The sequence below is a fragment of the Arachis duranensis genome, chromosome 5, assembly GCF_000817695.3.
Source record: "Arachis duranensis cultivar V14167 chromosome 5, aradu.V14167.gnm2.J7QH, whole genome shotgun sequence".
NCBI classification, from domain to species: domain Eukaryota; kingdom Viridiplantae; phylum Streptophyta; class Magnoliopsida; order Fabales; family Fabaceae; genus Arachis; species Arachis duranensis.
The window spans coordinates 105,269,199-105,294,687 of NC_029776.3; the positions used below are offsets into that span (position 1 = coordinate 105,269,199).

Consider the following 25,489-nt stretch of genomic DNA (forward strand, 5'->3'; position numbering starts at 1 on the left):
GGAGGAAATGCAAGAAACAGAAGCACAGGTTCAGGAATTAGTTTCAGGGTAGTTACTGTTTGGCTTGTTGTGGTTATTGCGTAGTGTGCTGTTATTGCGTAATGAAGATCTCAAATTCTTTTGGGATCAATTGGGTGTAAATCTTTTGGTTTATGTATCATCAAAGTTGCCTATCTCAAGATATAACTTACTTTGTAATACAAATAAGTGGATACAATAATAATCAAAGATTGTAGTGCAAAACTAATATTTATACATCTTTTAAATTTAAAGATTCCTCCTTAATATAATGTCATGATAAAGCAAATTGCTTCAGGCTTAAAAAAAAAAAAAAGCTAAGTCAAATATATGACATTCTAGTTTATAGGTGCCACCAATACGTGCGCCTCCTTCAATTTTATAGTCCATACTTGGTTGGTTCAAGAAATATCATCATTTTGCTTCTGCTTCTGGTAAGATGCAACTTGTGTCCTTCACCAGTTGCTTTCGTAGGGTTATCGGCTGTTTCCAACATGTACTTCTCACCCGTAAGGCGAATAACCAACGGCCGGCCACAAGCTAACTTTCCATGCATTTTTTCCTTGGCCAATTTTGCTTCCTGCATACTCACTTTAACAATGGAAATCAGGGACTTGCTTGAGAGCCAAGTAACTAAAGTATGCAATCAACCCTATTTGGGTAAATATAAATTCTAAATGTTTTATTTAGGTAAATTGTCCTAATTTTTTTTTATTATATATTATTAATGTTGTTTATTTCTAAGATATAAACTAATACTTGTACACCTCTTAAATTTAAAGATTTACTGTCAAATTATGTAACTGTTTTTAACTATCAATTTTATATGAAGTCGATCGGACCTGAATTTTCATCATTATTAATATTAACATATGTTGGGGTGGTTGTATTATTAATGGTGTAGTGAGTTATTAGGGGTGTATGCGGATCAGATCGAATCAGATATGGCCAAAATTTCGATCCGATCCGCATTAAAATCATCGGATCGGATCCAGTATCTGCAGTTTTTAAGTTTGGATATCGGATATATTCGCAAAACGCAAAAATACTTTTAAAAACTTATTTTTATTAAAAAATATCGATAAAATTCATTTTTTCTATTCTTTTAAATATGTTTACTCTTAAAATAATATTAAACATATTTTTCTTAAATAATAAATTAAAATAATACAACATATATGATAATTATTAATTGAAATAAAACATAAAAAGAATATTTACTTATTTTTTTTATTTTTGCGGATATGTAGATACTAACAATTCAATTCGATTAGTGTGTGGATCCGATCCAAAAATTTTGCGGATCCACAAATTTTTTATCAGATTCAGAAAAATATCGCGAATATGCGGATTGAATCCGATCCAAGAACACTCCACTGAGTTAGGTCGTAACCGGTTCTTTCTGTGGGTGTGGGTCTTGTTTATGGCCCATGTGATGAACAAAAACAAAAAGGCAAGTATAATGTCCAAAATGAAATGATGACCGTCCGATCTAGGTCATTGCCAATTTCAATTCATCCATTCATCAAGTACCCTACCATATAATCTGTCTCTGCGGCGCCTTTTCTCCTCTCTTCTAAAAACCCTAACGCAGCAGAGGGAGCAGATCAAAGAAGATGGTGCAGCGTCTTACCTATCGGAAGCGCCACAGCTATGCTACGAAATCGAATCAACACAGAGTGGTGAAGACTCCTGGTGGCAAGCTCGTTTACCAGACCACCAAGAAGAGAGCCAGCGGCCCTAAGTGCCCCGTCACTGGCAAGAGGATTCAGGGTGTATGTCCCTCTTTCTTTTTTTCTGTTTCCATTTTCATTTCCTTTTCTCCTTTCGTATAAATTTGATGTGCTTTGTTGTTCCCTGTAGAAGTTGTTTGTTTTTTTTTCTTGCATTTCAATTGTATTTTTCAATTGCTAGTGTTTGTGTAGTTGGAGATGCATGGGTGGAGAGCACTGATGCATTTTAGAAGAATCTGGGAACTGTAGGAGTTTACATTAGGGTTCGGGTAGCTGAGTAGTGCGATCACTGAGAAGAGTAATTAAAATGGAGCTATTTTGCATTTAGGATAAAACTGGGAGTCTGCAACTCTCCATGGGTTTGCAGCATATTGTGTCGATGTACAAATATAACTGGCATTTGCAGCTTTAGGTTACTTGTCTGATATGAGACTGAATCGATTTGTGCTTGTTGAGGGGACAAATTAATTTTATGAGATTCCTGTTTAGTAGTTTAGCTTGTTGTGAAAGTTTGATTCTTGTTTAGTACTTTAGCTTTTTGATACTTTTCCTTGAGTGGAATTTCAATTTTCTTGATATTTAAGATATGAGTTTTGTGCAAACATGATATTGGTGCAGTGGCATTGTTTGGTCTATGCAACTGGCCCATCATTGGGATAAGGCTCTAAGCTTAATTATCCAGAGCATAGTGAATATGCAGATGTTTATGCATCATACATGTTTTACCGTGCTTTGTCAAGTGTATTTTACTGCAAGGGATTTGTTTGTACAAGAGTATTTTTACATTTGAGGCATATAACTTTTGTATTTTTAAGTTTGTACAATGGTGTCTACAGAGCTAAGGTTATTTTGTTATAATGTGATTTATGGTTGATAATTGCAGATTCCACACTTGAGGCCGGCCGAATACAAGAGATCAAGGTTGCCTAGAAATCGCAGGACTGTGAACCGTGCATATGGAGGGGTTTTGTCTGGAAGCGCTGTTAGGGAAAGGTTTGTTTTCGACGTAGTGATATATCTTCTATAATATCTACTTTTAGGTGTTTCTTGCTTATGTGCTCCATGATTCTGTAGGATTATTCGCGCTTTTTTGGTTGAAGAGCAAAAGATTGTGAAGAAGGTGTTGAAGATCCAAAAAGCTAAGGAAAAGCAATCCTTGAAGGGTTAAGTTTGGAAGACAAAATGGAATCATATCTTTTTGGAGGACTCTTAGGTTTGAGTGATTATAGTAAATCACAAATTTTATTAGTGTTATTGTGGTGTTCATTGTTCTTGTTGGCTTGGCTGAACACATTCCAATACGGTTGTTAACAAATTCATTTCTATACAGTTTTGTTTATCTCAAGATTCGATGTTATTTTCATCTTGATTTCTAAATATTACTCGACTCTTACACTTCAGAAATGTGGCCATCAACATAAAACAATAAATTTGTAATTCAATACGTGTATTGAGTTATGAATGTACATAAATTCCTAAGCAACATACATAGTGTTGAGTTATGAAGAAAGGACATGGATATTGGACATGTACATACACTATTTTTAATTTTTTTTTTTTGTGAAATATCAGAACTTGGTATATATATATATAAAATATAAAGTGTTTTTTCAAATAAATTTTAAAAGTATATTGATATTTTATTAATAATAAAGTACAAATAAATTTTTTTAAGTGGTTTTAATGTTTTATTAATTGTATAAAATGTTTAAGATAAGTTTTTGTTTTAATAAATAATAAGATATATTATTTCATAATTCATTTTAAGAAGATAAATTAAGAATAAGGTTTGATACCGTGTTGAGCATCTTATTTTGATAGTGATAGATAATTAGATAGAGTTGGGAATAGCAATTGTGGAGTAAGTATATAGGAAATAATAATGTCACTCTTACTTTTCATAATTCAACTTACATAATATTTTTGCATTGTATATTTGTATGAATTTACCAAAAAAAAAGTGACATTAAAATAAGAATGACAATATTATTTCCTTATTTATAATTATCTATTTGACTATTTATATGGAATTGAAACAGAAACAGAACTTTTTATTTTTAAACCAGGATGAGGAGGTTGTTCCTTTACCCTACATAAGGCAACATGTCACATTAAAACAACTGCACTTAATTTAGTAGCATATGAAGACTACTCATTTCCAGGTGCTTCCAATCCAACTAGTCAACTACTAAAGTTCCAAAGCTCAGAGACATCAGGTGTGGGAGCCGTTGAAGAAGCTGGATTGCTCAAGAAAATCTTGCTTGCTTCTCTTCTTTCGATATGAGGATGGGATAGCTGGCTGGCATTGTCTGAACAAAGCTAGCAAAATCAAAGTTAGTAATATCAAAATCACAAATTTGTACCGGAAAATAATGATGTTAATAGGAGTCTGGATTCTCGGTGAATTTTGTGCTGGATTATATATAATTTTCACCATTGTTCTTTACAATACTTTTTATATTTATGTTTTTAAGCTATGTCGTAAGTGACAAATAATATCAGTTATACGGATGAATCACTTTGGCTATTGAAATATTAAACGTTTCAATTTGGTGTATGAAAAATACAAATGCGAGTCAAATTGATCTGTAGATTAAATTAAAATGTTAAATCTTTTACAATTCAAATTAACTCGCATAATTTTTTGATGGGCGAAATTTGAAGCTAACAGATACCGGCAAGTGCACCAAATTGTTCAAATAATATACGTAATTGATCACGTATATAAAACTTATTTACATAATCAGTTTTATTAAGATTTAATTCCAAAAGATATATATTTTTCCAATTTTACTGGTTTGAGATGTAAGGAACTGATAAAAAAAATAAATGTTGATATATTAATAACAAAAAATGTAAATTGATTACAAACATGTAATACTAATAACAAGCACAGTGCTGTTATTTAGTTTATACAAGTAACTGACTTTAAAAGCAATTAAAAATTTATTATTAACAATCTTAAATTACTCTTGACTAATTTTTATGAATAAAATTTAATAAGGAACTCACACGCTTTTTTTTTAAGATAAAGAAAATATTTCATTTCATTAGAAAGAAAATATGAAATTTGAAATTTAAGACATGAAAAAAAATGAAAACTCTCAAATTTTATAATACAAAAGTAGAAGAAGTTGGTACTTTTTTTTTTTTTTATCAGAAGAAGGATTTTATTGATTTGTGAAAATAGACGGTCTAAAATAGGACAACACTAGAAGAAGATGGTTCCACCAATTACATTGATTAACATGAGATAAAGATAACTTTGAGATAGAAATAAACAATTAGACAATGACAATAGGGAAGAGGGACTCAGCAACGAGGGTTCTTGCTGGAGAAGAAATCCTCCATGAGCTTCCTCGCCCCTTCGACAACTTCAACACGTGGAATCGTTCTCTGTTCGAAGACTTGCAAGTTACGCGCCAATCAGATCTTCCATAAGGTGATTGCAGCAAGGCTCCGTCTTTGTTTTCCTTGGGTTCCACCACCGCTTCGCATTACTATCTCCCTCCACCATTTCCATAACACTGTAGTATTTTTCAGGTAAGCCAAAATTATCATTTTTCCTCCATACTTGCTCAGCCTGAGGGCAATGAATTAAACAATGAATAATCGATTCTGGTTCATTTATGCATCTAGGACACTGGGGATTCACATTCGAAAACCTGGACTGCAGCTTGAGTTTAATTGGGAGTCCTCCATGAATAGCTTTCCACGGAAATACCTTCACCTTTGCTGGAGAATGTAAGGACCAGATCGATTGCCACACATCTTTTTGCTTGAAGACTTCCGAGAGGAACTCTATTGGCGAATGAAAAAATTGGAATGCAATTCGGTATCCTGAGTTCACTTTGTAAGTATCACTTCTGTCTTTTGTCCAAATCAGTTTATCTTGTTGCTCTATTCTTTGGGTCTGGATTATCTGCTGAGCTATAGTGGGGGGAAAAGTATCGTTGATGAGCTGTGTATTCCAATTTCCGTCTGAAAGCAGCAATTGGTTCAACCAGTGTAGGTTGTGGTTGGGATTAATTAATTGGGATCTCTGAATTTTTTCTTTGTTATCACCCCAAGGCTCTTCAAAGATAGGAATCATATTGCCACTCCCCACTTGCCATTTAACACCCTTTTAAATAACTTTCCTGCCTTCTAGCATACTTCTCCAGGCCCAAGAAGGGTTGTTACCTGGTAGGGCTTTTAAGAAATTGGAGAAAGAAAAATATCTACTTTTAAATACCTTGTAAACTAGAGAGTTTGTCTTAGAGAGTAACCGCCAGCCTTGTTTTCCTAGCATAGCTAGATTGAAAGCTTTGAGATCTTTGAATCCTAGTCCCCCATGACTTTTGTCTCGACATACAGTGTCCCAACTCAGCCATTGCATCTTTCTTTCATCACCTCTTTGGCCCCACCAAAACAGTATCATCTTTCTTTGAATATTCTCTAAGAGAGATTCTGGCATCTTAAAGCAACTTAATGTGTAAATAGGAATTGCAGTCCCCACTGTCTTAATCAGAACTTCCCGCCTACTCACTGATAATAGCGATCTTTTCCACAAGCTCAGTTTCTTCGCAGTCTTATCTTCTATGTATTTAAATGTTTCCCGTTTTGATCGTGACATAATTGCAGGTAGACCCAGATATTTATCTTGGGCTCCAACGTGTGGAACCTGAAGGAGTTGTGCTAGCTCTGCCCGAATCTGCTGAGGAGTATTTTGACTGAAAAAGACTGATGATTTATTCAGGTTAACAATCTGGCCGATAACTCTAGAGTAGTCTTGTAGTATTTGCATTAATCTTTGGCATGTTTGAACATTTGCTTTACTAAAGAGGATGGAGTCGTCTACGAAAAAGAGATGACTGATTGTAGGGCACCTCCGGTTTAATTTAAGTCCAGAAAATTGCTGTCTCTGTTCTCCTCTGTGGAGCAGATAAGATAAACCCTCTGCACAGACTAGGAATAGATAGGGGAAAAGAGGATCTCCTTGTCGGAGTCCCCTTGTTGGCTTAAACAAGTCGTGAGAGTGTCCTTCCACAGTAACAGAGTAAGAAACCGGTCATAGGCTTTGCTCATGTCAAGTTTAAGAGCTAAGTCGTACTCGCCGTACTTCTTATTCTTCAGGTAATGCATGTATTCGTGGGCTATTAATATGTTATCACTAATTAACCGCCCTTTGATAAATGCACTTTGGTTCTCACTAATTACTTTATCCATCACTCCTTGCATCCTATGTACCAGAATTTTGGCTATTATCTTGTAGAATACCGTGCTCAAACTGATTGGTCTGATCTGCCCCATAGTATCTGCTCCTGGAACCTTTGGAATCAAACATATTTGGGTGTGGTTGAGGGAACGCAGCATCTTTCCCCCTGAGAAAAAACTTTTGACAGCCATAGTTACATCTTCTTTAATAATACTCCAGTAAAATTGATAAAACTTCGCCGTGAACCCATCCTCTCCTGGTGCTGAGAATGGGTTAATAGAGAAGACTGCACTCTTGACTTCCTTATCACAGATCAGCCTTGTGAGAATTTTGTTCTCCTTTCTATCCACTTTAATCTCTATACCTTCCAGAGTCTCCTTCGGGTCAATTGGATTTGAAGTCGTGAATAAATTTTCAAAGAATTCTTGGGCTATTCTACCAATTTCTTCCGTCTCTGATTGGTACTGACCGCTTTCATCTTGGAGCTTTTCAATCTTGTTGTGTTTATTCCTTGAACAAAATTTAGAATGAAAAAATTTTGTGTTTTGATCTCCCCATTGTAACCAGTTGACTCTAGATTTCTCCTTCCAATACCTCTCTTCTTTCTCATAAGCATTTTCTAGAGTTGCCTCAAGGATGAGAATCTGCTGCTTGTTAGCTCCAGCCCCCTTCAATTTCTCGATTTCTAACTTCTGCTTGGTCTCTTCTATTATCTTAGCCGAGTTGCCTGGCTTCAGTTTTAGCCACTCAACAATGTTATGCCGACATTGTTTGAGTTTATTGAATAGCCTAAACATAGGAGAACCTGAGTATTCTGTCTTCCATGCATCTGTTACCATAGTAGTCATCTCTTCATCCCCACACCACCTTTCTTGAAAGCGGAAATGTTGTTTTGGCCTCCGACCCTGCAGTTCTGATTCCAAAAGAATAGGTCGATGATCTGACCCCTGATCCTCCAAATGCAAAATTTTTGCTGTTGGGTAATCCTGCCGCCAATGGTTCGAAACCAGACAACGATCTAATCTCTCTCTGATAAAAGAGTCTCCAAATTGTTTGTTGTTCCCCGTGTATTTAATTCCTTCATACCCCAAGTCACTTAAATTGCCACCATCAAGAAAGTTCTGAAACTTTTCAACAGAACTAGTTGCTTTAGGCCTCCCTCCCTCCTTCTCATGATGAGCTAGGATAGCATTAAAGTCTCCCAGAACTAAGAATAATTCCTCTCCCGAGTTGAGAATTTGGAGTAGCTTATCAAACTGCCCACTCCGTTGATTTTCTTCACTATGCAGGTGCACTGCAATCAAATTCCAAAATTTGTTTCTGCTAGTATCCAGAACTTTGAAATGGATAAAGAAGCTTGCTGATTCCATAACATTAATCTGCACCTCAATCCGCCATGCTAGTACCAAACCTCCAGCAACTCCTATAGGATTCACACAAAAACTGTTCGGAAACCCCAACCTCTCACACTGCCTTATAACAAACAAAAAGTTGTTCTTTGTTTCACATAAGAACATCACTTCGGGGGAATGAGATCCGTTGATCCCTTGTATGTTGTGAATTGTAAGGGTCTTCCCCAAACCCCTACAATTCCACATCAACATCTTCATTGATCCTTGGGTGCCAATTGTGGGCTAGCACCCTCTCCCGTTTCAGCTACCTTGATATCCTCATGCTCTGCCTCCGTTTCAATCTCGCTACTTCTCCTTTTAATTCCAACGACAGAACACTTCCCCGGCTCCACTTTCCTAGCTAAGTGTTTCAACTTTTGTTTTTTGTTGCCAATTTTGTTGATATTAAACGCCTCATCATCTTGGGTAACTCTCATTTCTGCAACTGGAATTGTTGTCGTGTCTTTCGTTATTATAGCATTCTCAATAGCCTTAGTTGAATCTGAAGTAGCTTCTTTCTCGCTCTGCATTAATATCACACCCAATGTTTCTCCTTGATTCAATTGACTAGAGTTCTCCTTTTCTTCTATTGAGAGACCAGCAAGACTTCTCAGCAGACTAACTGGGGTTGGTTTTTTGCGCTGATCGTTACTCTGCCAGCCCGCCTTTTGTTGATTAAAATTGGGATTCTCCTTCATTTCCTTTATCTTTCTTCCCACCTGGTCCGCCCTTAGCCATTCCCCCCACTGCTCCTCCTTATCCCCCTCATGGTTCTCCATACTTAGGCTACTGGAACAGTTCCTGAGTTCATGACCTAGATGGACGCAAAGAAAACAGAAACTTCCAATTCTTTCATATTTTAATCGAATCTCTATAATCTTCTTATTTGGCCCTGCGATTTTTATCACCTGTTGTAGCTTCTTTGTAACGTCTAGATCAACTCTGACTTTAACAATTCTAGTCTCCCTTCCTCTCATCAGAAATAGCCCCACCTCTAGCACCTCTCCCATCGAGTCACCAATCTTCTTTCCCAATTCTTTCGTTTTGCAATATTCTGGTAGTCCCCATAGTTGAATCCAAATTGGGACAGTTGAAAAATCTTCTGTTGCTACATCCATATCCGGAACCCACCGTTTGATATTGAATATATAATTCTTGAACAACCAAGGAACTTCCTTCTCAAAAAAGAACTGGAAAACATTTTCACCATGATCTATCACTCTCATTCCCTCCGGCTGTCTCCATATAGCTGTCATGGCAGGATCTATTATACCAATAGTGAACAAACGATCCGCAAGCAATCTTTCCACTAGGCTTCTCCTACATTCCTCCAATCCCCTTTCAACATCGATTGAGTCAAATAGGATTACTCCCTCCCTCCGTAGCCTATCATTCTCCTCCTCATTAGCCATCTCAATCACTTCCCTTCTCAACTATAATTACGATCCAAGAGATTTCCACTGAGATGAGAATTTTAAAATTCTCACAAGAACCTCAGTTGGCAGTCTAACACCCTAACAGAGTAGCTAAACCCTAGCAGAGCACTTAGATGAGGAATTTGAAATTCCCACAACAATTTTTTTTTATATAAGAAGTTGGTACTTTTTAAGAGTACAAAGATAAAGAAAAAATATATAAAATAAATAAATTATAAAAATGTCAAACATCTATTAAAGTATCTATTAAAGTAGATGTTTGATATTAGAATAACATATTTTAAAATTATAACTTATATTTAACTATTTAAGTGTGAACTTAAAAGTAATATTACTTGTATAAACCAAAAAAGTACTTTTATATTATTATACCCAAACATAATTGATAGATAAAAAGATCTTTTTACATGAGATATCCAAACATAAAATTACTTTTACTTCTCTATAAGATCTTTTAAAAAAAGATAACTCGAAAAAAGATCTTTTCTTAAAAGCTCACCCAAACAAGCCCTTAATTGATTATTTGAAACTTTTTTTAATTTTTTTATCAATTTATTATTAATTAATTTTTATCTTAAACCGAATTAATTTATGATCAATTTTTATTTAGCCGGATTAGTTTGTGATTTTCAGTTCGGTTCTCAAAATGCTGTCTTGCACCAATATAATGATGGAATGAAATACATTTTAAACTTCTTTCTTCTCTTCTCCCTGGTCTTTTTAATTGAAAGTTTGATAAGACTAAGATAGGAAATTATATTTGTCAATTATCATATTAGATATAGCAAACTAGTGCTATCTAGCATTTAGGGATTAGGTCAAGTGAATGATCAAGTCCACCTTATGCTTATATGTTTGGTTGGTGTAACGTTATTTGCCAAGTTCGCTCTAACAAATTGGAGCTCATATGACATTTTGTGTTTCGTCTTTCTAAAATAATTTACATATGAAATTAAAAATTACATAAATATTTTAAACATAAATAAATTATTCGTTATGTTCTAAACATATATTATATAAATCAAATCAACGTGTTTTAAATTATGGTATTTGTTCATACATTGGCCCAACGCTAAGGCCCAAGTCCAAACGACAGGCCCAACCCACAAGGTTGAGCCTCACAGTATACCGACCTTCTTCTAAGAAGTCGGTGCTCCCCACGACATGCCCCAACAAAGTCGGAAGCAGAGATTAGCTGGCAGATAATAACTGCCCCTAAAATCTCTCAATCTACTTCCAGGAGCTATATCGTAACCTTCCTAAAATAAAGGGACGATTATCCACCCTAAAAGGTGGAACTACTCCAACGGTGGTTATTAGTTCACCACTATAAATACACTGACACCCCTCAGGTATCTCTAAGTCCCAATACTCTTTAGACCAGCTCACACCCTTGCTGACTTAGGCATTGGAGTGCCTTTGCAGGTACCACCCCCCATTCTCTCACACTCACGAGTCAGACGGAGGCCACAAAGGCGCGAACCCGCTCGAAGGCTTCCTTCCTCAGACGATTGGGCCAACCTACCGAGTCCAGCCCATTAATCTCTGGTTACCCAACGTAACATTGGCGCCGTTGCCGGGGACCCGAGAGATCAACCAGTAATAGCGGACAACTCACCGGAAGATGGTCATACGGCGTCTGATTCCGAACAAGAAAATTCAGATACCGAAAACAATGATGTGGACCTGACCCTTCACCAAGGAATCAACGACCAGCACAGAGAAGACACCTCTGGGCTTAAGAACCCAAAGGTAAATTCCTTGGAAGGATGAGAGTCTGGAAAGGAAGGGCCACCCCATGCAACTGAGTTAATGGGGCTGGTCCACGACCACCAAGGTCGTTTGGAACAACTGGAACAAGAATTAGAACGACAACGATAGGTAGAGCAAAATCTCAGGGAAGAGATAGAGCGACGAAAAGAGTTGGAAGAAAAACTCTTGAAGCTCGAATATTTCCTTAGAAGTCGGAACTCCCGTGGCGACAAAGAAGAGTCGCCCCTGGAGGGAGAAGACCCGTTCAGTGAGGATATAATGAGAGCAAAAGTTCCAAGGAACTTTAAAAGCCCTGATATGAATCTTTATGACGGAACCACAGATCCAAAGCATCATTTAAGCAATTTGAAAAGTTGGATGTATCTGGCTGATGTTTCTGATGTGACTCGCTGCAAAGCTTTCCTGACCACCCTGTTGAAAGCAGCGATGAAATGGTTCGATAGCCTCCCCCAAGGTCGGTTACCAGCTTTGAGGACCTCTCGAGAAAGTTCTTAATGAGGTTCTCCATCGAGAAGGATAAAGTAAAGAACGCACCAAGTCTTCTAGGAGTCAAACAGGAGGTCGGAGAACCTCTACGAGACTATATGGAAAGGTTCAACAAAGCGTGCTTAGAGATTCAAGACCTGCCCACCAAGGCAGTTATCATGGGGCTAGTAAATGGACTTAGAGAAGGACCCTTCTTTCAGTCCATATCAAAAAGGCAGCCCACCTCTTTGAGTGATGTACAAGAGAGAGCAGAAAAGTACATCAATATGGAGGAAAATGCTAGATTACGGGAGCCAAGCTGGCGACAGGGGCCCCCTCACTCAGCAAAAGATTAAGAAAGGGAGCCCAAGAAAAAAGAGGAGGTCGGTCCCGACAGGCTGAGGAGATACCACTCCTATACTCCTCTAAAAGTCTCCCTAGTAGACGTATACAGAGAAATCTGTAATACCGAGAGATTGCCGCCCCCTAGACCCATCAAAAACAAAAAGGGAGGAAGCTGCGGCGACTACTGTGAGTACCATAAGATGTATGGCCACTTAACAAACGATTGCTACGACCTTAAAAATGTGATAGAAAGGTTGGCCAGGGAAGGCCGACTTGATAGGCATCTCATGGAAAGGTCAGACAATCATGGAAAAAGGAAGAGAGATGATGAGGACAGAAGAGACCCACTACCACGAACCCCCGAGAGACACATACATACGATCTCTGGAGGATTCGCGGGAGGGGGCTCACTAAGTCATCTCGCAAAAGACACCTAAAGCGAGTTCATCAAGTCAGAAACGAGTCTCCCGACCTCCCGACCATCTCGTTCACCAAAGAGGATGGACAGGGGATCATGCCCGGGCATGATGATCCAGTGGTGATAACCATGATCTTGGCGAATGCCAACCTCCACAGAACCTTGGTAGACCAAGGGAGTTCGGTGGACATCCTCTTTAAACTCGCATTCGACAAATTAGGGTTGGATGAAAGGGAGCTAAAAGTTTACCCGGACACCCTGTATGGGCTAGGAGACATTTCAATTAAGCCACTGGGATACATCCCCCTCCACACGACCTTTGGAAAGGGGAAATATTCCAAAACTCTGAGCATCGATGTCGGGTCGGCGTATAACGCCTTAATCGGCTCGGAGTGGTGGTGTCAACCCCTCACCTTTGCATGAAATTCCCAACACCTAGGAAAATAGCGACGGTACGAGGAGACCAGAAATTGGCAAGAAAATGCTACAATGAAAGCTTAAACCTCCGAGGAAAGAGCAAGGAAGTTCACACCATAGAGCTCGGGGGAATAAAAGCTAAGGAAGAGCTGTGGCCACAACTGGGTGGAAGAACTGAAGAGGTTCAAATCGGAAAAGAGGAAGAAAAAATGCCAACATAGGGGCCAGCCTAGACGGAGATTTGAAACAAAGGCTGATAAAGCTCATGCGAGATAATTTCGACCTCTTTGCTTGGAAAGCCTTCGACATGCCAGGGATAGACCCTCAGCTCATGTCCCACAAGCTTTCAGTACACCCCGAATCACGACCCGTACAGCAGCGCAGGCGCAAGCTCGGAACAAAACGAGCTCATGTGGTGGAGGAGCAAGTGCAAGCCCTCTTGGAGGCCGACTTCATCCGAGAAGTCAAGTACCCGGCATGGCTAGCAAATGTAGTTCTAGTCAAAAAGCAAAACGGTAAGTGGAAGATGTGCGTCGACTACACCGACCTAAACAAAGCATGCCCCAAAGACCCATATCCACTTCCCAGTATTGACCCCCTAGTAGATGCAAGCTCTGGGTATCAGTACTTGTCGTTTATGGATGCTTACTCGGGATACAACCAAATCCCGATGTACAAGCCGGATGAGGAAAAATCTTCATTCATCACACCTAGAGCAAACTACTGCTATGTGGTGATGCCATTTGGATTAAAAAATGCCGGGGGCCACATATCAAAGGTTGATGAATAAAGTGTTCGCTTCCCACCTTGGGAACTTAATGGAGGTCTACGTAGATGACATGCTGGTGAAAACTAAGGAGGAAATCGACCTCTTGGCAGATCTCCCGTAAGTTTTCAACACCGTAAGGTTACATGGGATGAGACTAAATCCCACGAAATGTACCTTCGCGGTAGAGGCGGAAAAGTTTCTAGGGTTCATGCTAACATAAAGGGAAATCAAAGCAAACCCCGATAAGTGCAAAGCTATCCTGGAAAAGAAAAGTTTGACTTGTCTAAAGGAGGTCCAACAATTAAATGGAAGGCTTGCCGCCCTTTCCAGATTTCTGGCGGGATCGGCACTAAGATCCCTTCCACTATTCTCCCTACTAAGAAAAGGATGCCAGTTTGAATGGATTCCGAAATGCGAAGAAACTTTCCGGGAGTTCAAAAAGTTCTTGAGCCAGCCCCTAATCCTGACCCGACCCGTGGTCGAGGAAGAGCTTGTCCTATAGCTGTTAGTAGCAGACAGAGCTATAGCATCAGCCCTAATACGGGAAGATGTGTTCGGGCAGCATCCTGTGTACTTCACCAGCAAAGTTCTACAAGGCCCAGAACTAAAGTATCAAAAACTTGAAAAGTTTGCATACTCCTTAGTAGTAGCCTCACGCCGGTTACGGCCGTATTTCCAAGTACACACAATAAAAGTCCGAATGAACCAGCCCATGAAGCAGGTCCTCCAGAAGACGGACATTGCGGCCAGCAAGGTTCAATGGGCAATAGAACTCTCTGAGTTCAACTTGAAATATGAAGTCCGAACGGCAATAAAAACTCAATGCCTCACCAACTTCCTAGGGGAATACGCGGGAGATCAAGAGGAGAAATCCATTACATGGGAGTTATATGTAGACGGGTCCTCCAATAAAGTTGGAAGTGGGGCAGGCATAATATTGGTCAGCGAAGGGGAAACACAAATTGAAGTTTCCCTCAGGTTCAAGTTCCCAGCTTCCAACAATCAGGCAGAATATAAAGCTTTGATTGCAGGGTTAAAGCTGGCGGAAGAAGTCAGTGCAATCAAAGTAATGATATTCAGCGACTCTCAGGTGGTGACCTCCCAAATAAATGGAGAATATCAGGCCAAAGATCCCAACATGAAAAAGTACTTGCACAAAACCTTGGAGCACCTTAGACGCTTTAAGGAGACCGAGGTAAAGCATATAACTCGAGACCTCAACAGCAGGGTAGATGCCCTCTCCAAGCTAGCAAGTACCAAACCAGGAGAGAACAACAGAAGCCTGATCCAAGAAACTCTCCCTGAACCCTTTGTGGCCAAAACGGAGGTTGTTCAAAACATCTTTGAAGTCACCGGGTTAGACCTCGGGTGGATGAAGCCCTTAATCGAATACCTGAAATTTGACATCCTCTCTAAAGAAGAAAAAGAGACCAAGAAAATCTGGAGGGAAGCACAAAACTACATGCTGGTGAAAAATATCCTCTATAAAAGAGGGATATCAACGCCACTACTAAAGTGCGTCCCGACCTCAAAGACAACTGAGGTGCTAGAGGAGGTGCACAATGGAATCTGCGGAAACCATCTTGGAGCAAGGTCGTTAGCTAGAAAGGTAATCCGAGCTGGATTCTACTGGCCGACCTTACAAAAAGATTCCACGGAATTTGTGAAAAAGTTCCAACCATGCCAAATGCATGCAAACTTCCATGTAGCCCCCCCAGGAACTCATTAGTATAACTTTACCATGGCCTTTCGCAAAGTGGGGATTTGACTTGCTAGGACCATTCCCACAAGCGCCGGGGCAAGTAAAATATCTAATAGTGGGAGTGGATTATTCACAAAGTGGATAGAAGCAGAACCATTGGCCACCATCACCGCTCAGAGAAGTCGGATGTTTCTCTACAAGAACATTATCACCAAGTATGGGGTACCCCACTCCATCACCACTGATAATGGCACTCAGTTCACCGACTCAACCTTCAAAAACCTAGTAGCCAGCATGAAAATCCAACATCAGTTTACATCAATGGAACATCCACAAGCAAATGGACAAGCCGAGGCAGCAAACAAGGTCATACTGGCAGGGTTGAAGAAAAGGTTACAGAACACAAAAGGAGCCTGGGCCGAGGAACTCCCACAAGTACTTTGGACTTATCGAACCACACCTTAGTCTGCCACAGGAGAAACACCCTTCCGACTTGCTTATGGCATAGAAGCCATGATACCGGTTGAAATCAACGAGCAAAGCCCGAGGGTGTACTTCTACGACGAGGTTGAAAACATAAAGGGACACAAAGAAGAACTTGAACTACTCCCTGAAGTCCGAGAACGAGCCTATATTAGAGAAGCAGCATTGAAACAAAGGATGACGAACAGATACAACCAAAAAGTCATTCGAAAGAGTTTTGCCCCAGACGACTTAGTTTTAATCAGGAACGACATAGGAATCAACAGGTCTGGGGAAGGAAAACTCGCTGCTAATTGGAAGGGACCCTACAAGATTAGTGAGGTCTTAGGAAAATGTTATTAAAAGGTGACCGACTTAAACGGCACTGACCTACCTAGGTCGTGGCATGCATGTAATATGAAAAGGTACTACAGTTAAAAGCGAATTCTACTCCCTGATGTACTCTTTTCCCAACTTCATGATTTTTTCCAAAATAAAAGGGTTTTTTCTGAATAAGGGTTTTTAATGAGGCATCACAGTAGAGACTAAGGGGGTCATAGATAGCCCAAAACCCTCAGTAGCGATAAAGTACCTTTGCAAATAAATAAAGATCTTTTACAAATAGCTGTTATAAATTCCTTCTCGCATTTCTTTCTTTCTACGGAACGCGCCGACTTAAGCTCGACAGAGCGTGAAAATCCCATGAACCGACCTAGATGGTCGTCAGGATAAAACGACGAGGTACAAGTCGGCGTAAAGAGGTTATAAAAGTTGACCGTGAATAAACTCGAAAATTAACTGACTAACAAGTCGAAAATTCTGAGAAACAAAGAAACGCATCGCAAAAATAACCTAAGTTATAAAAACTCAATATATCAAAAAATTGAGTATAAGGAATACCGAAAAGAGATCAAAAAACCTATAGAAAGCACTAAAGATTGTCCCAAGCTTTCAAGGAAAATTCGAGAAAAACTTAGAAGAAGGGACAACCAGCCAAGAAAAGGTTTTACAAAATAAAAGATAAAAAAGGGGGTTTTTCGAAACCTAAAGCAGAAAAAGTATGCACACAACCAACAAAAATAACTTAAACCCTTGTCCAAAAAAGGGTATTTTTAAATATTTTGTTTACAGCCATAAAAGGCAAAGAAAGTGTCAGCAACATACCACCACAACATGAAAATAAATAGTTTAAAAAAGAGGGACCCACAGGCCGGACCCCCATATAGCCAAAGATAATTTATTCAAATTGGAAGGGCGTCATCACCAGAACCCGGAAGAGTAGTCAGAGCACCACCAGAGTTAGGGAGAGAAACATCCATAGGAGATGGAGGGAAAGTCTCAGGAGCCTTGGAAGAACTCAGAGCATCATCTGGTCGGGGAGGGGACTCTATGATTCTCTGGCCCCGAGTCTTCAACTCGGATTCAGACATAGGTCGGGGAGGAGATACAATGGCCCCATCAATTACAACCTTATCAGGATCCAAAGGGGAGAGATACAGGTCGGGAGCAATAACCCCGACCTGCTCCCTAAAAACCCTCCACGCCTCCTCGGATCCCTCGGCAATGGAGTACTCCAGCTCCGCATAAGCGTCCCGAGCTCTTACCAGATCTTTTTTGACCTCCACAAGGTCCTGGAACAAGCTCGAATAGCTTTGCTCCACTTTCTTCCGCAGACCTTCTGCCATAGAGCACCGGCCCATCAACTTCTCTCCCTCCTTCCGGAGATTATCCCTCTCCTCCCTCAGCTTGGCGACCTCCTCCTTCAGGCTCTTCTCAGCCTTCTGATACAAAAGAATCCTCCCTTCTAGCTCTTCAACCCTTAGGGATGAACCCAAAGAGCTGAGAGGAGTCTTCTCAAAAATATCAAGAAACTTGGTGCATACCCCCGCCGCCCTGATACTCTCCTGAGCCAGAATAGTAAGGTGGTTTCGAAGGGAAGCATCATCCATACTTATACGAGTATAAGGATAGATATGCTCCCGGATAAATTGAGGCGCATCCACCTTGGCCTCACCTTCAAAAGGAGAGCCAGACTCTAAAGCATTGCGCTTCTTCTTTTCTGGCTTAGGAGAAGGTCGGAAAGAAGGGGGCGGCAGAGAAGAAGCCGAGGAAGAAATAACAATAGGTCGAGCAGGGGTCCCCAAGTTGTGAGAAGAAGGGGGAGGGGAAGGACCAGCTGCCCTGGCACCATCGACTCTGGCGTGGGATCTCGCTTTGGCCTCCTGAACCCTCTGGTAAGACTCCCTCGAATTCTTCTTCACCATCTCTGCAAAAACCATTAGGTAAAAAAGTCAATAAAACAAATCAGAGAAAACAACTCGAAAAGTCGGAAAACCCAACAAATCAATATGACACTACCTAATTGGGCCTGCACAAAGGTCGGAGACCCTTGGAGGAACTTCTTGGTATCCAGATAAGGGGCTCTCCCCCAAACTTCTCGGAGGAATCCAACGATGGCCGCCTCCACCTCATCCAAATCATCCAAACTATATTTCTCACAAGGAGAGGCCTCTAACTAGTACAGGGAAAAGCGAGGAGAAGAATTTTGATCCAAGAAAAAGGGGTGGTGACCCTCTACAGCTTGCACTTTGAAAAAGAAGTTTTTAAAGTCATGAAATGATTCATCAAAAAGGGTAAAAACCCTCCAGCATTGTATGGCCCGGAAAGAAACCCATTGCTGTTTGTTATTTTGCCCACTAAAGGGCTTGGTCATGTGAAAAAGAAAAAAGAAAATCCTCAAAGAAGTCGAAAAATCCAGGGCATGGCTAATAAATTGATAAATTTTAAAAAAATCCCAAGAGTTGGGGTGAAGTTGGGTAGGGGCTATCCGGCAATGAGATAAAACTGCTATCTCAAAATCAGAAAAAGGAAGAAGAACACCCAAACGGGTGAAAAAACTCTCATACATAAAAATAAAATGAGGGTCTTCCTCAGAAGCTCTTCAAAAATAAACCCGGTCTTCCGGACCCAGGGCTATCAGTTCATATCGCGACTCATCCCCATCAGAAGCACAAATCCTATGGTGCGTACGAAGATCGGTAACATAGTCAGTATCCACAAGGGGTTCTTCCCCAAGAATAGTAACATCTACCCATCGAGCGAGAGATTCTACAGAAGACATCTTTTTTCTAAAAAAGAAAAGGATCCCGAAACCTACAATGGGAAAAAGAAAAAATGATAAAAAATAGGGTCTCTAAGGGGCCTGGGGTTAGATCCTTGACAAAACAGAATCACTAAAGTTTACGACCAACACTCCTCTCAAATAAAAAACATGCAAATAAAAGCAGTCATAAAAGAGAAGAAGAAGAAAGAAAAACTGACCTTTACTTTCGAAGGGTCGAAGGTGCTACACCAGTTGATCGAAGAAAAAGAAAGCTTTCCTTTAGAAACAGAGTGTGTAAGTGAGAAAGTTTTTAGAAATGAAACAAGGAAAGAGAGGGAAAAGTATTTATAAGCACGTTAGGAGCATAAAGGTAAAACGACGCAATCATTTAAGAAGTTGCACTGTTACCAAGGTAACCGCCCCCGTGTATGAATACTCAAACCTCTAAGAGACACGACGTTTGATTAAACGCGACTGTTGAAAGCTTTCAAAAACACGTCGATTTTGAAAAATCACGTCGGTTCCCCATCAGGTCGGCTACGGTCCCGTGTTATAATACTCGACCCCAACTCTTAAGAGAAATTGGGCTCGAGTAAGGGCACTGTTCATACATTGGCCCAACGCTAAGGCCCAGGTCCAAACGACAGGCCCAACCTACAAGGTTGAGCCTCACAGTATACCGACCTTCCTCTAAGAAGTCGGTGCTCCCCACGACTTGCTCTAACGAAGTCGGAAGCAGAGATTAGCTGGCAGATAATAACTGCCCCTAAAATCTCTCAATCCACTTCCAGGAGCCATATCGTAACCTCCCTAAGATAAAGGGACGGTTATCCACCCTAAAAGGTGGAACTACTCCAACGGTAGTTATTGGTTCACCACTATAAATAAATTGACACCCCTCAGGTATCTCTAAGTCTCAATACTCTCTAGACCTGCTCACACCCTTGCTGACTTAGGCATCGGAGTGTCTTTGCAGTACCATCCCCCATTCTCTCACACTTGCGAGTCGGACGGAGGCCACAAAGGCGCGAATCCGCTCGAAGGTTTCCTTCCTCAGACGATTAGGCTAACCTATCGAGTCCAGCCCATTAATCTCTAGTTACCCAACGTAACAGTATTTATATATATAAATCGGATTAGTCAAATTTAATTTAATTAAAAACATAATAAATCAAATTAATTAAAGTCAATTTATTAAAAACAAGGTCGAAATACTATTAAATTGTATCATTCACAATTGATTTAACGTACTCTGTACTCAGAAAAATGAGAAAAGGATGATAAAAATATATTCATTTATATATAATTATTATTAATTTTTCATTATCCAGTGAAGACAAATATCCCGCTCTATTCCTAACCTGGCCGTGACCAACCTCATCTTACAATTTGCTTATTTGATGGCTAAGAAGCAAGTGAGATATCTGAACATTATCAGCATTTTCCCGTGTCCATTGATTTCTCATCAAGTGGCTCCAGCAAGTTTTCTTAATGTAATGTGCGCGAGTTTTTTTAATGTAATGTGCGTGCTCTTCTGTCGAGTTATTTGCTATTTTAAAGCCTCTTAGTTAATGAATATATAAAAAAAATCATTCTTTATCTATGATGATGTACAGATATTGATATGAATATATTAATAATATATACTATATCTAAATTTATTTATATAAAACTGATCATTATTAATCGTTAAATGATAATTTTATCATTTAATTAAATTTATCAAATTAATTTTAATTTACTCGTTAAATGTTAATCTTTTATCTCATAATTTAAAACTTTTTACCCAAAACATTGTTAAACAACTCTTTTATCCCTGGATCAAAATTAACATTTGTCTGACTTTTTGTAAAAAGAAAAAATAATACTACTTCAAAAATAACTTTTACTTAGACTACAACTCTATTTTACTTACTTATTGATATGACTTTTTTTTTTAATTTTAACTTATTTGACCATTATCACTATAATTTGGTATATTTTTGTCCTATCTTAACTATGTCAAAGTAGAATATTAGTTTATTATTAAAACATTTTTATTAATTTACTTTTGTTAAAATTGACGTTGAATATTTTTTTTGTTTTATTGAATTAGTGTTTATATTTAGTAAATCTACAAAGTATAATTCAAAAAAAAATAAAAATTTCTCATAATAGTTAATTGTAGGTATTTTTAGAATACTTATTAAATACGTTTAAATAATGTTAATTTTTTTCTGGTTATTGTCCTTGAGTCTATCCCATTGTATTTTTTGTCTTTTTTCTCATTTGTATATATTATAGTAAATATTTTTTCTAATATGTATTATACTGACACATTTTTATTTGCACAATATTAGTGGAAATATACTTTTGTTAAACTGTCTATGTTTAAAAGTAAATATAATTTTTACTTACAAATAATATTACATTAACATAAAACAATTTGATATTAAAAGTAAAACTTAATTTATTATATAAAGATAGAAAAATAGATAAAAGTATACCCAAATTTTCACTCAAATTTCTGTTATCGCTAAAAAGATTATTCATACCACACAAAAAATAGAATTAATAACAGAATTTTATTTTAGTATATACAAATAATTCACTAAAAAACTTAAGAGTACATCTGTACTATATATGCAAATCCGAATATATTTTTGTCTAATTTTTTTTATAAAGATAATATGATAATATGGAGTATCAATATTGTCTTTATTTTTATATAATATTTAGATATGACCACAGAATTTACAATATTACATATAAACGTATTTATTTTTCACTTGTTTTACAAAGTACATTTTATGAATGTTTTATACTAAAATATTTTTGTCACTAATGAATAAAAATAATATTTTTAAATATTTTATAATGATAACAAATACATAAAAAGTTAAAATTTTATAAAAATAATTTTAATAAAAATATATAAGGAGTATGCTTAATAGCAAACTCCTTTATATGTTAAAAATATTAATGATATTTTAATTAGAATTCAATTACATAACTAATTTTTTTTGAGTTAATATCAATTAATGTTTTAAAGTTATTTTATTTAAAATTTAAATTATAATTTTTAAATTATAAATTATAAAATTTTAACCTTAAATTATAAACTCTTCTTAAAAAATAGTATTAAAAAAGATAATTTTATAATAAAAAAATTGGGTACTGTTAGGGAGTACAATGTGTATATTGAACTAAATTTTTGGTTCATGAATAAAAATGAACATCAATCATGATAAGGTAAATCAGCATGGTGATACTTCTATTATTTTCTTTCAAATTCCTGACTTAAGAATCTTGTGTTTCTTTGAGCTCTATAGATTTTAATGCCATATCCTGTAAAGCATCATTACTACTACTTGGAGACTCCGATTCCTCTGAATCACTGTAATGAATCCTAATAGGAAATGAAGTGGACTTGCGAGACTTTATGTCACTAAGATGATGGATTTTAGATATAGGTTCAAGTAAGACGAAATTTTGGAGGTGACGTTTTAAAACGTGGAGTCATCGTAAAAATACAAATAATAGGTAAAATAAAATATAAATTGATATTAGAAAATAAAAATGATAGGTAAAATAAATAAATTATAATATGCAAACTTGATTGACATTATAAAAATAAAATCTAACACCAGATGAAGAATTAACTAACAAAGTTATAACGGATTTAAGAAGCAACTAACTTAAAATTTTGATGACGTACTTTCTCATTATTTGAATCTTAGAATTTGGACATCTCTACAAATATTTCAGAATCATGACACCAAACCAATATCAAAGGATGTTGCAATTCTTTGACCTTGTAGTCCACACCTACGTGGCTACATGTTATTATGAAAAGTTTAATTATATTAGAGAACAAATCTTTTGAAATTATTGTTTTATTTTAAATATTAAATTATATTTTTTAATTTTAAATTATAATATAATTTAAATCTTAATTCCTCAAAAAGATAAAGATTAAACAAATTTATAATAAAAAATTAATTAATATTAATTAAATAAAAATAAATTCTAATTATTTATACTTATTTATTTAATTTAAGCACATTTTGTCGGTAATGTTTTGAACAAGAACAATATTTAATTACATTAATGAAAACTAAATTACAATATACAAAATCTAAATGAAAAATAAAGATATTTGAAATCAAAATTAATACAATCATATATGACTATATTGATTTTGATTATATATTCATATATTAACAGTCACATTCTTGTTAAGTACTCAACAGGGGATTGGAAGCTACGGATGCAAAGGTTTTACATTTAGCTTAATATTAAAGGTTTTTTTAGTTTATTTGCTTTTAATATAATTTCAGAATGCCATCTTAAAGATAAATCATGTTCAGGTCATAAATTGTTTATTAAAAAATTAAAAAAAGAACTTAACTATTTTGGTTAATTTTTTTATAAAATAAATAATAAAATAATAAAAAATTAAATAATAAAATGCATAAATGCAATTGAGTACATCTAATTATCATAACAAAAATAATAAAATGAAAGAGAGACGTTTTTTTGTTGTGTTGACCGGTTTTTTTTAGCTCAATAAAAAAAATTTGTTACAACTGAATTATTATCCTAATATTTATACTTAGTGTTAAGAGTGCCCAGCTAATCCTAACAACTCTTGACAATAATATAACTAATCTAATGCTTATAATTCACGTACTCTTAATCTGTACTATCATGTCTTTTCTGAGTTAACCAATTCTACTACTACTTCCGACGTAATTATCATGAAAACAAATTTCAATTCCTGAATAGAATTACTAACCCGCAGAGGTAAGGGAAGGCGAAGCTCCATCCATGGCGGGCAACCGCCACCTGGGTTCTAACTTATTATCTATTAAAAATCTCAAATTACCCTTATCATCATTTACATGGTTCACCCTTCCTTCTCTTTTTTTTGTTGGTCGCCTGAGCCAAACTTTGAGTTTAAAAGCACCACCAATTCATTTTCTTCATCATTACCATCACCACCACTACCACCACTATACCTCCATTATCATCTTCTTCACACAAAGCAACAACAACAACAATAGAAAAAACAAATTGTCTCAGACCACCGCACCACCACCGGCGACCACCAAATTGTTGCCCCTCACCCGATTTCCTCTCTTCTTCTTCTTTCTCGCCCCTTCAATTCTCACCCGTGTTCCCTTCTCTGCTCCTTTGCGTAACCACCACCGCGGCACTCAACAGTTGCTAGCATCGTCAAGTCCCACCCAACCTCCATTTGCTGTCGTCGCGTCCTTTTTCCCTTTCTTTCATCCTCCACCCTTTCCCTCTCTCTTTCTTCTTCTTCCTCTCACCTACCTCTGTGAGCCTAGGACCACCGTCGCCTTCTGTTTTTGCCGCCTTTCGCAACCCTAGAGTCGCCACCGCTGCCTGATCGCTACCGCTGTCCCAACCCGTTCCTCCTAGCCCTCCATCTCACGCTGACACAGAACTCTGATCTAGCTCCTGTCTAGTCTGCAGTTTCACCCGCTCTTTTTCAATCTGCAAATTTAGAGACCATTGAACCTACATGATGCAACCATTCGAAGAAGTAGAAGAGAGAGAGAAGCAAAACACAAAAGGAAAGAGAGAGAAAAAGAGAGAGAAAGGAGTTGACAGAGTTGACGGACTCCGGCGGTGACGAGCTCAGAAAATGGAAGGAGAGAGAGAGGATGGGGTTAGTGTTTGGATTAGAAAAGATGATGCAGATGAAAATAAGAGTAATTTAGAATTTTTATGTGATTTTTTAGTGTTTGGATAATTTTGTTATATAAAACTAATGTTTTATAGATACAAATGGTAATTTTCTTTTTTATGAATAGATGTATCAGCATTTTCAATTTTTATGGATACAAATGTAACTTACTCATAAATACATAAATAATATTTATATGAGAGAGCAAACCAATAATGAGAATTATGTACCTTTCGATCATTATAGCACGAACCCTGCCCTCTCATAAGTAGGGGTGGCAAGCGGGGAAGTCCGCCCCGCCCCGCCAGAAGAATCTTTGTAATTATAAATATCTAATAAATATAATTATAAACTAAATTTTCATTCAAAATATAAGTATAAATATTCTCTCCAAAGCGAAATAAACATAATCCAAAACATAATTATAAATATTGTCTCCAAAATAACATAAACATAATTCAAAACACTCAATTTTTATCTTCATACTCTTGTAAGTTAGGTTGGTGGAAGTTAGGTTTTAGGAAAAAAATTGCAAAAATACCCCCTCACTAAAAAAAACCTTAGC

At 37.4% G+C, this 25,489-nt stretch overlaps 2 protein-coding genes across 2 annotated transcripts; one reads left to right on the top strand and one right to left on the bottom strand.

Moving 5' to 3' along the window:
• Positions 1–1,533: 1,533 nt before the first annotated feature.
• On the top strand, positions 1,534–3,114 carry LOC107491117 (60S ribosomal protein L34). The gene is made up of 3 exons (XM_016111881.3): positions 1,534–1,793; positions 2,635–2,744; positions 2,826–3,114. Exons 1-3 carry the CDS (start codon positions 1,635–1,637, stop codon positions 2,917–2,919), a joined length of 363 nt encoding a protein of 120 aa, XP_015967367.1. The 5' UTR covers positions 1,534–1,634; the 3' UTR covers positions 2,920–3,114.
• Positions 3,115–8,554: 5,440 nt separating this feature from the next.
• LOC110281626 (uncharacterized) lies at positions 8,555–9,751 on the bottom strand. Its single transcript, XM_021144024.1, has one exon. It carries the CDS (start codon positions 9,749–9,751, stop codon positions 8,555–8,557), a length of 1,197 nt encoding a protein of 398 aa, XP_020999683.1.
• Between the last annotated feature and the right edge of the window lie 15,738 nt (positions 9,752–25,489).